At 41.9% G+C, this 14,945-nt stretch overlaps 1 protein-coding gene across 1 annotated transcript in view; it reads right to left on the reverse strand.

Moving 5' to 3' along the window:
- The window catches only part of LOC311358855 (thioredoxin domain-containing protein 6-like), a gene marked incomplete at both ends in the record, with an annotated part of 15,611 nt that extends 10,297 nt beyond the window's left edge, over positions 1–5,314 (reverse strand). The window contains 5 exons of the mRNA XM_084478958.1: positions 904–1,014; positions 2,744–2,815; positions 4,873–4,976; positions 5,127–5,184; positions 5,282–5,314. Of these exons, the coding sequence (XP_084335084.1) occupies positions 904–1,014; positions 2,744–2,815; positions 4,873–4,976; positions 5,127–5,184; positions 5,282–5,314 (378 nt within the window). The remainder of the gene's footprint in view (positions 1–903; positions 1,015–2,743; positions 2,816–4,872; positions 4,977–5,126; positions 5,185–5,281) is intronic.
- Between the last annotated feature and the right edge of the window lie 9,631 nt (positions 5,315–14,945).

The following is a 14,945-nucleotide window of genomic DNA, read 5'->3' on the forward strand; positions in this document are numbered from 1 at the left end:
TGTCATCACAACACCTCAGAGGGTCCTGGGCTGACCGGCGACCACTCACACAGATATCAATGACGTCAGTCTATTTCTCAGTTCACTTAAGTCTTAGGTCAATCTTTTCCCCTCCATTTCCTTTGATGCGTTTCAGGAATATCTCCGTAAAGACGGACTCATTGCAAAAACGCATCGAGCTGTAGAAACGCTGTAGTACATATTCAAGGCCACTGTGTGGCGCTGGTTCTCCACAAAAAAAAGTGGAGCGCATCAAGCCTGCGCACTGTATACAAACATACAGTCGAGGAGGAGAAAGCAGTTGTTTAACCTTTTAGATTGAGCAGAAATACTTTTTAATGTACAGTTAGTACTTATATTTACCAAAAGGCTGTATTTAAAGCTACAAAAATAATACAAATCAAATAATAAAAACAAATTCAACGCAACTCTAACATCGCCCAGCTGGTGGGGGGGCGATGACGTCATCGTTTGTGTTTCAGGCGTCCACACAAATCCTAACACTAAACCGCACAGGTCTGTTTTTATCTGATCCACCCTGGGACCTGGTTTCAAAAAAGTGTGTTTTCGGGCACCGGATCCACCAGGTCCGTCTGGACGGTTGGCCCAAACGCACAAGACTTATGTGGTTTCACCAAAAAAATGGTTCTGTGGATGGGGCCTTAGATAATACGTACTTTAAGTATAAAGAATACAAGAATATAAGGTAAATATTGTTACATGTTAAACACTGTCTTGATATTACCTGGCCTTACTGGCTGCATTCTGAGTGTGTGTGTGTGTGTGTGTGTGTGTGTGTGTGTGTGTGTGTGTGTGTGTGTGTGTGTGTGTGCGTGCGTGTGCGCTTCAGTGTGTGTGTACTTCAGAGTGTGTGTGTGTGTGTGTGTGTGTCCCCACCGTCCTCCTCTCCCCTCCTTCCTCCATCACCAGTTTCTCCTTGGCCAGCTCCTCCAGCACCCTCCTCTGGAGCAGCGGCGCGTCCGCTCCCCGCAGGACCCCCACCAGCTGGCCCCCCTACCCACAGCCAGGGTCAGCTCTGGTGCTAACAGCCAGGGTTAGCTCTGGTGCTAACAACAGCCAGGGTTAGCTCTGGTGCTAACAGCCAGGGTTAGCTCTTGTGCTAACAGCCAGGGTTAGCTTGCGTGCTAACAACAGCCAGGGTTAGCTCTGGTGCTAACAGCCAGGGTTAGCTCTGGTGCTAACAGCCAGGGTTAGCTTGCGTGCTAACAGTGCTACAGGGCCACACATAGACACTCATTCACACTCTGCACTATAGAGCTCAGTGGACTAACACACACACACACACACACACACACACACACACAGAGGCACAGCTTGTGAACAGGCAAGGCAGGCAACTGCTTGGGGCCCCCAAGAAAAAAAAAGAAAGAAAACAATTATGATTTTTTTTGTTCTAAGTATCATCCCTATGGCATTTACCACTTGTTTGACACAAATTATCTGCCAGACTTTGACAAACAGTTCAAGACTTTGCTTTAGTCGAGCCAATCGCTACATTTATGTGCTAAAAAAAATAATTTGGCAGCACTGTTTCACCTGAACACGTCTGCAGTGGAAGAAGAGATTTTGACAGCACAAGCTGATATTGAGCTTAAGTCCAGGGCTCATGGTCGATTTGGGAACTTGCTCACAAAGGAAAAATATCCAACCATGAGGAAATGTGCCAACTCCTCGACTGCATTATTGGCTCTACTTCTTTATGCCAGTCAGCCTTTTCCCACATGATAATTAGTAAGTCCAAATACCGTTCCACCATCACTGATGGTCATTTGGAAGCCTGCTTGAGAATAGCTTCCAGCAGCTACTCTCTGGGCTATGAAACCCTGGTTGACTCCATTCAGTGCAAGTCATCAGAGTATGTACTCAGTATATATAAATAAATATATGTTTAGTATTTTTTAATCTAGGTAGATCATTTTGACCTGGTCATTTTGAAAGTAGCTTGCAGGCCGAAAAAGTGTGGGCACCCCTGAGCTAGGGCAAGCATTTGCCCTAGCAAAGGCCAGTGAACAGCATTTGTAGTTTGTTTGCTGTTATATTAATTTTCATAATATCATATGTAGCACCTTTAAGGGGTTTGATGAGCACTGGAATTTAATTGTAGGTTTAATTACCACATTATTAAGAAAACTATTCATAAGTAAGCTTACTCAATTGCTGTAACTAATTAGAGATAATTAATATCATGTCACTTCACACCTGGTGTGCATTTATACTATGTTTATATCTATTTATTTTAGTTTAATTGTTCTACATTTGTATTAGTATCGTGCTATGCAATTAATGTGAACACTGACTATTTTTCAGTGGAGTGCAATATTCAATGTCTTTTGATGTGAGTACATAGCATTTGCACTAGCCATGGCATGTAAAACAGCATTTGCTAAATAAATGCTTTATGATGAACACTGGCCTCATACTGTTTTGGTCAGTGTTAATCAAGCATAATGCTGATGAACACTGGCCTCATACTGTTTGGTCAGTATTAATCCAGCATAATGCTGATAACACTGGCCTCATACTGGTTTGGTCAGCATTAATCCAGCATAATGCTGATGAACACTGGCCTCATACTATTTGGTCAGTATTAATCTAGCATAATGCTGATGGACGTTGGTTGGAGGGGCCCCCTAGGAATTTTTGCCTAGGGCCCCAACAGACTCTCAAATCGCCACTGCACACACACACACACACACACACACACTCACACACACACACATACCCCGAAGAACAGGAAGGTGGGCTCACACCGCCCCCGGTACTTCTCCAGAGCCTCCATACCGTCTGCTTCAGCCTGCAGGGCACACACACACGCATGCACGCGCGCACACACACACACACACACACACACACACACACACACACACACACACACACACACACACACACATATAATATGATAATAAATATGACTTATATTGTGCTTTTCAAGTCCCCCGCAGCGCTGTACATGCTGAGAGTGACACAAGACCCCCCACAGCAGACACAAGACCCCCCACAGCACAAGACCCCCCACAGCAGACACAAGACCCCCCACAGCAGACACAAGACCCCCCCACAGGGGGGGTCTAGGGCCCCCCCCCCCCCCCCCCCCTCCGCACCGGGTAGAATCCTGTCATAATTCAAAGCTGAAAAAAATAGTTTCAAAGGCCTGTAAGTTTGTGTTTGAAAACTCGACAACTTGTAAAAAAGGTTTTGCAACATTGAAAAAAGAGATTATAGCCTGACAGGCAAGTCCGGACTTCCAAGTACAGACTTCCGAGGACGGGAGTATGCACCTGCACTTGGAACAGCAGCGGACTGGACGACGTCACCACCTCAGCTCTGTTAACTGTGCTACGGCCTCATGTAGGCATACTGAACAATATAAACAAATGATATAAAACTAAACCCCAGCCTCTTTCATTTAAAATTTTTAAAAAGTATGTAAATATTTTGAATGAAAAGGCCTTCATTTTTGTTATATATGTAAAATGTTCCTATATAGCCTATTATTATAGATACATACTAATATTTTAAAACATGGGAATGCGAAATGCATCCTGGGTTATTTAACGGTCCCAAGTTCACACAAGTCACCTCCGATGCGTCCTCGGTGGAACGGCCAGTTTAAGAACGCACTTGTGGGTTTTACGACTGTACTTGACCTGATGCATACTTTGAATTGGAACAGTACTTGGGCTACGACTGATGATGTTTCACGAGAACGCAAGTACACAAGTACAGACGAGAACGCGTATTGAGAAACGGCCAGACACTCCGAAAAGGAGGTTCCACCACCATTTTTATTTAAACCTATTGGTTTCTCTCTGCTGACGTACAGTGCACTGCCCGGTCAACGGCACATGTGATTGGTCTGTACATCAGCAGAGAGAAACCAATAGGTTTAGAGAAAAATGGTCCTGCCTCCAGGAATGAGGAGTTTCAGCGTTTCAATACCAATAGACCTCTGAAGAATAAGTCCCGCCTCTGAGGCTCCGGTTCCCTCGGTCAAATGTCTATGGGAAATAACATGGGGATTTTGAATGATCGTACATAGCAAACTCTGTAGGTGGCGAAGAAGTAAAAGCTGTGTCACGTTTTCAACTACACACATTTTCCATCTAGTTTCAACTGTGTTTTTGGATTGTCGGTGCCATTAAAGAAGAAAACGATTATTAATGCTACTTTAACGACACCAAAAATCCAAAAACCCAGTTGAATCTAGATGAAAACGGTTGTAGTTGAAAACGTGACGCAGCTTTTACTTCTCCGCCACCTACAGAGTTTACTATGTATGATCATTCAAAAACCCCATGTTATTTCCCATAGACATTTCACCGAGGGAACCGGAGCCTCGGAGGCGGGACTTATTCTTCAGAGGTCTATCAGCGCCAGAACACTGTCAATAATCACGTGACTCGTAAACTTGCCCCTTGTGGCCAAATCTCTGAAAAGTCAGTGCTGAAAACAGTTCTGAATAAATACAATTTAATGGTGTAAATTTACACCTTACACGTTTTTCAAAATAAATATTCACCCTTTCAAAAGTTTTTTCTCAATATATGAACACCTGTTTGCAGAACTATATAAACAAGGTTTCACACAAAATAATACACCAGAACAGTGTCAGATTTGAAACTCTGCAAATGTGCTGGTGAAAAATTTGAAACTTTTAAAATCTGTTGGTGAAAATGGTGAAGAATGAAAAATAGAACACAGAATCATGTTTGCGTTTGAAACTTTTTTCAGGCTAAATCTCTTTTTTCAATGTTGCAAAACCTTTTTTACAAGGTGTCGAGTTTCCAAACACGATTTTTTTCAGGTTTGAATTATGACAGGATTGTAATCCCATAATAAACAGTGTCTTACGGTGGCAAAATGCAGCAGGTCGTCGCCCAGCTCGTTCTTGATCTTCCGCAGGAGACTGACCACGGCTTTGCAGGGACCACACCACTGCTGGTACACATCCACCACTACACGGGGAAAGACCAGAGGAAGCGTCAGATTTAAAAACAACATTGTGCTGCAGTTCATATCAGTGCCAGAGGGGGGCAGCAGGCCTGTAATTAACACTGATGCGTACAGTCCTGCTGTTCAGTGTTCGATAGTAAACTTGTTCTTACCTGTTAAACCTTTTGTCGCAAGCATTTCATCCCATTGCTCTTGGATTGTGATGGATGCCTGAGAGGGACATACAAATGTAGCTCTATAAAACCGACGGAGGGAAAACTCATTCATTCAACATTCATTTAAAATCTAAGCGGGCTGTTTGACCAACCTGGAGGCTCACTTCTTTCTTTTTGCCTGCCATTTGAAAAGCACATCAAACTAAATCTGAGTGAAATGACTCTGCCTTCAATCAGTCCCCCAAACGGAGAAGAGCTTCAGAACTATGCAAATGATCCCCGGTCGCGAGCCCTTGTTGGTACTCTGTTGCTAAGCAACGAGGTTTCCTCCTCTGCCAGGGGTCCATCCCATCCCTAGAGGGCGCTGATGGACGAGCAGACATTTATTCACGGTGTAAGGATCAAGCCCCTTATTTACCGGCGACTCAATCGAGGAGCCTTGAAAACGTGTGTTTAGTATTTCAGAAAATGGGAAATCTCATTTCAAAATCCCATAATAAAGGAAATAGTCTATACAATTCAAGTGGACCATATATTCCCCTGCCCTGAGAAGATAAATGCACTTAAATCAGGATAGCTCCCTTTCTTAGGGTCTTTTCAGGATGGGAATTAAAACATCATGACCTTCCATACAGACTACCGACCTTCTCATGAGGATGATTGGGACATTATGTTGATTATTATTGTGGTTGTTCTAATTATTTTGCGTTCAAGAAATATGATAGAAGCTATGGGAAGGAGCCTTTTATTAGTATCTGGCCTGAGTTTCAATCTCCTGGACTCCACTCGGTGAAATACATTTATTTGTAACTTTTGCAGACAGTCTACAGTAATTGTGTTGACAGCCTGTAATCTGAGTCACGCCCCCATTCACATCGCTGGAGCGGAAGTAGAGAGAGTCTCATGCCTGTCTAGACAAGCAGACTCGGCAGTAAAAACTGCCCAAAAGGGCCTATACTTTCTGAGGAGACTCAAGAAGTTTGGCATGTCTGCCAAAACTCTCACCAACTTCTACAGGTGCACCATTGAGAGCATCCTCTCTGGCTGCATCGCTGCCTGGTTCGGCAGCTGCTCCGCTGCTGATCGCAAAGCCCTCCAGAGGGTGGTGAAGACAGCGGAGCGCATCATCGGCTGCCAGCTCCCCTCCGTGAAAGGGATCTACCCAGGGCAGTTGCTAGGAATTCTGGGCCCCCTGAAAGAATATCGGTGTGGGCCCCTCTCTACCCCATTCATTGCCACCTTAAATGTTCTTGTTTTTCAGTGTTCTTGACGGTGCCTGGTGTAATACACCCAATTTGTTTCCTTTTTTACATTTAACGACTTAACAAGTCAGAGTATTATTATGTAAATTATGTATTATTAATTGTCTTATTCTCATTTCCCTGATTTGCAACACGTTATTACACTTCTGATTGCAAATACATTTTCAATTAACCACTCAACAAATAGGTGTGGGTATTTTATTGTATTTAACAATCAAGCACTGATATGCAAAAAACAAAGTGTCCTGGCTCAAGATAGTCCACAGGTAAATATGTAGCATTTAACTTAAATGTGCAAGTGAAACAAAGAGCACATGGAATACGTTGTTGTAAAACAAATATCAAAAACAACAACAAGCCTCATCTAATCTCAATTAAAGTTTAAATTGGCTTGTTTGTTCACTGTAAGTCTCATCGCTCACTCACTTCCGATGAGGAAGAACCATGGGAAGAACCAGGCACGTGCACACATAGGGCCCTAGGGGTGCTTGAGCCAGTGGCGTAAATATCGACGGTGCAACCGGGGGAGTGTTGGATTGCGGGAGATCGGCATTGTTGACGGGGGGGGAGTGTTGGATTGTGGGAGATCGGCATTGTTGACGGGGGGGGAGTGTTGGATTGCGGGAGATCTGCATTGTTGACGGGGGGGAGTGTTGGATTGCAGGCGATCAGGATTGTTGACCGGGGGGGGGGTCTTTTTTTTTTGCCGTGAGAATTTGGATGTGTGGCATGTGTGCGTGTGTAAACAGGCAAAAGCGTGTGTCACACAGTGAAACCGTGAGAGTTGGCAGCTCTGAAGTCAGTTTGTTGCCATAATGTGACTCAGTTGTCGGCTTGTCGCAAAATGCTGCGAATATTCTGAAAGGACATTATAATGCGATTAAGGTGTATACATGTCTAGAATGTGCCTCAATAATCAGAATATGATTGGAATACTCCACATACCTTATTCAGCTTATGCTTATTCCGAATATGACCATAATCTAATTAAGGCAATCGGAGAATGGCGTTTACATGGCAGTGTCATATTCTGATTAAGACCTTATTCTGATTAATATCGGAGTATTAATATCCATGTAAACGCAGTCATTGACTGAATCTTTGGGGGGGCACAAAAAAAATATTTGCACCGGGGCCATCATCATGATGTTACGCCACTGGCTTGAGCCCTTGCCCTTTTTGCCTTGTATTCAAAAGTGCCCTCTGACTCAGCTCTGAGTGTTCTTCAACAATCGCGCCCGCAATAGCGCTCGTCCGCGATCCAACCCCCCGTTAACAATAGCGCTCGTCCGCGATCCAACCCCCCGTTAACAATAGCGCTCGTCCGCGATCCAACCCCCCCCCGGCACCTGCCCCTCAAAACTCCTGTGCACGTCCCTGGGAAGAACGAACCGCGGTGTGGACCAACCCATTTTTAAAGAAGGGGCCAAGGGGATTATTGAAATTATTAAAATTACAATATTGTATGATTTGTGGCTTTGTTTTAATTCAGATTCATTCATATCAATATATATTAGTTCAGTGTATGCATAATCATTTTGTCATAGAGGCTACTGGGGGCTGTGTGTGGGCCCTAGTGGGCTGTGGGCCCTTATAATTGTCATAACCTTTCCCCCCTATACGACGGCGCTGGATCTACCACACACGTTGCCTTAAAAAATCACGGAAAATCATAAAAGACCACAGCCACCCAGGCCATAGCCTGTTCACACTGCTGCCATCTGGGAGACGTTACCGAAGCATACAGGCACAACAGTTTTTACCCGCAGGCCATCAGGCTTCTCAACCAGTAACACTAACCCTATTGATCATATTGATCACATGAACACTTCTTGTACATTCAATGTACATTACCTTAAATCCTTAATCATCTTTTTGTTTTGTTTTGATTACATTATTAAGTACTGCTGCTAGCGTTCTATTTCTATGATGTTCTATTTTATTTATTTTTGTGATGTAGACTTCTGCTATTCCTGCCATATTTTGTGATATTTCATCAGCACATTCCACTTTAAATCTACAATCTGTGGTATTTAATGTTTCGACTCTCCATTGGATACATATGCTGCACTGGATACATTACATTTTTTATTTATTAGTATATTTGTCAGGGACAATGCAGCGCACATTATTACATACATAGCTATCACAGTCAATGCCATAAAAATGTCTGTAGATGTGTTACATAAAAGGTTTCTAGCCGTTGGCTAATTTGCAACCCCAGTCCCTGGTCAGACCTTTCTAAAAACATGTTGTAGTCCAAAATTATTCTAAAAAGTGTAGTATACGTGTGCATACACCTCTCTATACACATAGAGACCAACAAAACATCAAGGGTAATCTTAGTGTTCATATCCTAACCATACACATCAGAACAACCACAACATACATAGGAACATCACAAACAGCAAGTCACGTAACACAACCCCCAGACACCCAGCCGCCCGCAAATTCTCACTTGTACGGACAGCCAGCCACAATATAGGCTACTCAAATACAATAACACAAACAGCAAATCACATACGATACAACCTCCAGATACCTATCCGCCCGCAAACTTTCACCTATGCGAACAGCCAGTCACACACACACACACACACACACACACACACACACACACACACACACACGCACACACACTCACACAACATACAACAACACAGACACAAAACATCACATCACGTACGACACAACCCCCAGATACCCAACCCCCTGCAAACTCTCACCTATGCGAACAGCAGGTATCTACACAGACAGTACAGTAAAACATAGACAATAGAGTGTGTGTATGTGCGTGCGTGTGAGTGCGTGAGTGCGTGCGTGTCTTAGTGGTCACATCCCTGATTTACTTTCAGCCAGTGTTTTACCTTACTGCTAAATGTTTTCAGTTCTGTTTGTGTTTTTAGTTCTATCGGTAAGTCGTTCCAAAAGCGGGTTCCTATTACTGAAAAACATGACTGGCCGAGTTTTGCGCCCCTCTATTATGCAGTTACCACCCACTGCTCCCCTTGTGGCCGCGCTCCTTGACTTTGTTTTCATGACAAATGGACAAAGTACAGAGGGCGCCAGATTATTTGCGCATTTAAAAATTCATTACACCTTCATTACACATTTCACTTTATACCTATAGTATATATAGTATATATAGTATGTAATGTTTCCACTCTTCATTGGACACACATGCTGCATTGGTAGATGTTTACATGTTTATATTCTCTTAAACTATCGATAGTGTTCTTGTTTTATTATATATTATATATTTTTATTATGTATACTTTTTATTATATATATTTTATTATGTTGCTATTCTTACCACATTTTTCTATTTTTTTTAATATATTTATTTGTGTCTCTTTTGTTAATCTATTATGCCTACTACGTATTGTTTGCCTGCCAGGTCAATAAGAATTTCAATGTACAGAATGACCCTGCATTTTCTGAACAAATGACAATAAAACACTTTGACTTTGACTGTGATCTAGAACCTATGCTGCTGCATATTCCCTCTTTGATCTGAACGTCTGTTCTCTGGCTCAGCCCGGGAGAGCTTTCTATTTGATTGTGAAATGGGTCTGGTACAATTGATCCACATTACTCCATGCTGTTCCTCCACATGCATTTCAATGAAGTGCTCCTCCAAACTTTAAGACTCCAGACTCCAAACTATCCTCATTACATCTCTGCCTGGAAAGGGAGAAGTAATTCGACAATTAAAGTCATTTTGATTAAAGGACAAATAACATAATTTTTTTACTATTTGGTTGTTGGATACAATTGTGTGAATCCTAGAGAGAGAGAGAGAGAGAGTGTGTATGTGCAAGTGTGTGTGTGTGTGTGTGTGTGTGTGTGTGTGTGTGTGTGTGTGTGTGTGTGTGTGTGTGTGTGTGTGTGTGTGTGTCTCAGTGTCTCTGTACATGGTGGTAGGTTTGCAGGCTGCCTGGGCGTGTGTCTAACGTGGTGTGTAACGTATGGCTCATCAAGGCCATCAGGAGACCGTAACACCCCTGGAATATCAAACCCTTGCAGCAGGTAGCATGGTGTCTGCGCTGCGCGCGTGTCCCTCTTCACCCGTGGGGATCCACAACGACGGCTGGAGATGATTGGGAACGTCAGCTTGGTTTTCCTTCGTGGTCAGAGGGCTAATGCTAATGATGGCTAATGATGGCTAATGCTAATGAGGGCTAATGCTAATGATTGCTAATGCTAATGAGGGCTAATGCTAATGATGGCGAATGCTAATGATGGCTTTATTTTCTTATGGGGTATATTATGTGGTTACTAACCAGGAATAAATAAATTAATTTCTATTCAAATAATAATGTTTCTGGAATTGGTATCCATTATTATCTATTTTATTTTCTTCTCTTCTGCTTTACCGCGTTTCTCATGCGTCATCGCTTAGTCGGTAAACTTCGTCGATGGCCTGTTTTTTTTTAAATATTGCTGCCGTAAAGGATTATGGGATACCAATATCTCCTTTCCTTTCGTAAAGGTTGGTCAGGAGTAACCTATGCTAAAGGAGGGTTAAAGGATGCATCAAGGCTCCTTTCCTAAGCATTTTTAGAATTCAAACCACCTTTCCTCCAAGGCCCAGTCCCATTTCTCTCCCCTTAGCAAGAATGCTTGCTTTGAGTGCCCTTAGCTGCAAGTCAGCTTCCGAGCTGTATAGCGTTTTAAGGGAAAAAACAGCACTCCCCCTTGCTCCCTTAATTATTGGGACAACCTACCCCTTCGAGGGAACACAAAATCTAGGGTTAGGGCTCAAATCTAGGGTAAGGGAATTGGGACTGGGCCTAAGTACTTCCTGGTCATCAACTTAGGAAAGGAAATTTCCTATGCAAAAACGACTATTTGTAGAGGCCCTTACTCTATGCGAAGATGCATGAGAGACGCAGTAAAGCAGAAGAGAAGAAAATACAATTGATAATAATGGATAGGCCTATCAATTCCAGAAAAATAATTATTTGAAACTAAATGAATTAATTCATTGCTTGTTATTAAGAATATAATATACACCATTAGAAAAGAAAATGCCAACTTCACATTTAAGAAAGACTACTGGGGGCAGTTATTTCAACTTCAACATAAGTTTAGCCTCGTGAATTGGGATTCAAGTGGCCTAAAATATTCCAATTGGCCAAGTCCGACCTAAGTGATTCTCACTGTTGGTGATAACCTGATTGAAATCAATACAAGAACACATGGATCAAAGCGCGCTTGTTGTAGTCCATCAAAATTGTTCCACGCTAGAGACGCTAGAGGTCAATACTCGCCATCACGCAATGACGTTGGTTAGGAAAAGTGGAGTCAAATTCATTTTAAACAGTGCAGTGTTTTCAATGTTCAATGTTCAAAAGGAAGCACCTTTTCATCTCTCCTTGACCCAATGACGTTTTCCACAAAGGTTAAGGAAAGGAGGCATAAAGTTTAGGAGATTTGACTATTTGTAGAGGCCCCTGGAGTTTGAACACTAGGAGATTAAAAGAGTGGTCTAAAGTTTAAATCCTGCTGATGATTTGTTTATAAGAGTTAGTTAACCCAGATTCCTACTATCCATCTCCCACAGAAATACATGAAGCATGATGTTTGTCTCTGATGAAACTAGATTATGTTATCGTCTACGCTACAATAGGAACCCAATCTATTGATGGAATGAGTTGGATATAACCTTTATAGTTCACCAGAAATGTGCTCACTCATTGGTTGGTTGTGTTATTAGGTGCCAAGCACAAAGTGTGCAAAGGCAACTTTTTGTAATTGTCAATGTTTTTATTATTATTATTATTTATATTCCGCCGCGTTTGCTTACGCAGCCTAAACTGCTTGCACGCTTTTTATGAAACTTACTAGACATGTAGAGGTTGACCCAAGATTAGCACACAGCAAATATTACACTGATTGGCCCAAAGGTGGCGCTATACCAACTGCCCAAAAATGCAAAATTTGCACAAGCATATCTCGTAACCGGTTTGACCTACACTAATGAAACTTTGCTCACACATGCATATCCACATGCTGAACAAATAATGCCTCAAGAACCTATGACTTCCAGTTCCCAGATTTGCTGCCATTTTGAATTTAGTTAAAAACAGTAAATTGCCTAAAATCCTTTAGCCCATATCATCTATGCACCATTATCTTCAATCTGACATAAGGATTAGTCTGTACGATAAAGTTTAAAGCACCCATGAGCCATTGAGTTCTAAAACGGGCGTGGTTTAAACCGCGAAAATAGTTAATTGCTCATATCAACATCAAGTTGGACTCCTATGATGTTGACCCCAATACAAAAGTTGTTCATAATCAAATTCTGAACAAGATAATCTTAACATATTTTCAAATAGGGCGTGGCTTGTCACTAAAATCGCCACAGTTCATAGACGCAATGTTTGATTTGAGCACAACCGTATGGAAGCATATATGTAGTAAAATTCAAATGGCAATGCAATTTGCAATTCAATAAGTCATTACATTGTGCAATTGACAATTCATTATGCAATTGAATAATGTAATTTGTAAATATGTTATTCAAAGTGTATTTTAATATGCAAAGTGACAATGAAATCCTCAATAAAATTTGCAAAAGTTATAACAATAAAAATAGAATAACATTGTCAAATTTTTTGAGTTCCTTTATTCAAATTGAAAAGCTATAGCGTCCCCGTGATTGCAATGCACTTCGCCACGCTCCGTGTATTGCAAAATTCAAATGACATTTCAATCCACAAAACACTTTGCAAATCGTTTTGCAAAACGTATCAGCCAATCGCGTCTGGGGGGGAACTACGTCACTTGCTCGCCAGACCAGCTGATCATCCACGCACATTGCAATTTATTTATTTATTTATCCCGCAGCAGCTGCCAGACCGTCTTTTCCGCCATTTTCAGTTATAATTACGTAAACTCAGTCAAACCATAGACCTATTAAGAGTCAAATCTGGCACAATGCTAGGCATAGAAAATAAATTGCAACGTGCGTGGATGATCAGCTGGTCTGACGAGCAAGTGACGTAGTTCCCCCCCAGACGCGATTGGCTGATATGTTTTGCAAAACGTTTTGCAAAACGATTTGCAAAGTGTTTTGCGGATTGAAATGTCATTTGAATTTTGCAACACACGGAGCGTGGCGAAGTGCATTGCAATCACGGGGACGCTATAGCTTTTCAATTTGAATAAAGGAACTCAAAAAATTTGACAAAATGTTATTCTATTTTTATTATAACTTTTGCAAATTTTATTGAGGATTTCATTTTCACTTTGCATATTAAAATACACTTTGAATAACGTATTTACAAATTACATTATTCAATTGCATAATGAATTGTCAATTGCATAATGTAATGACTTATTGAATTGCAAATTGCAAATTGCAATGCCATTTGAATTTTACTACATATATGCTTCCATACAACCGACACAGTGCCTATTGGGGTCCAAAGTTCCAACTCCAAGTAAAATTAAGTTGACTGACAAAACAACATGGCCGCCAGAGGCTAAAAATGCTCATATCAACATCAAGTTGGACTCCTATGATCTTGACTCCATTACAAAAGTTGTTCGGAATCAAATTCTGAACAAGTTGAACCCAACATCGTGTTTGTAGCTCCCCCTACAGGAACTTTAAAAAGCAGCCCCTGCACCACGTTTCACCGATATGTATGAAACTCGGTAAGCATGTATAACGTGCCAATACCTACAGAAAAGCCTCTTGGACCCATGCTCCAAAACCCACCGGAAGTCGGCCATTTTCATTTTCATTTTTGCACTCGGTGGCCATTTTCACTTTTTCGCCTTGTATTTGAATGAACTTCTCCTAGGGAATTTATCGGATCTGCTTCCAAATTGGTCAGTACAGTCATGAAATGGTGCTGAATAAACAGTGCTATTTGTGACTGTACGTTGAAGGGAGTGTCCGTGCCGTGCCGTCAAAGTTGGCCATTTTCAATGGAATTTCAGAGTGGCCTGTCACTAAAATCGCCACAGTTCATAGACGCAATGTTTGATTTGAGCGGGACCGACACAGTGGCTGTTGGGGCCCAAAGTTTCAACTGCTCAGTTAATATGAAGTTGATTGCCAAAACAACATGGCCGCCAGAGGCTAAAAATCATCTAATTTAACATAACGCCTAAAGGCTGGGTTAATCAAACTTAATGGTTAGGTTAGGGTTAGGTTTATGGACTGCGTCATGGTCTAGTTAGGGTTAGGTTTGATGGTTGATTGGTCAGTAGGGTTAGGGTTGGGTTTGATGGTTTATTGGTCGGTAGGGTCAGGGTTGACTTTGATGGTTTATTGGTCGGTAGGGTTAGGTTTGATGGTTTTGTGACTGTACGTTAAAGGGCGTGTCCGTGGCGGGGCGGTCGGCTCAGGCTTGGCACCTTCAACACTGCTCGCAGCTTTAATTGTAATTATGATAGATGTTACTGTGAAGCAATCAAAAGAGAGGGTCACATCCACAGTCCACTCACTAGACAACACAACGCCTTAAAATTCTCCATTTTATTGAAACCATAACAGATAAAAGGACACACACACACACACACACACACACACACA

The sequence above is a fragment of the Micromesistius poutassou genome (assembly GCF_964030765.1).
Source record: "Micromesistius poutassou genome assembly, chromosome: 14".
Classification (NCBI taxonomy): Eukaryota; Metazoa; Chordata; class Actinopteri; order Gadiformes; family Gadidae; genus Micromesistius; species Micromesistius poutassou.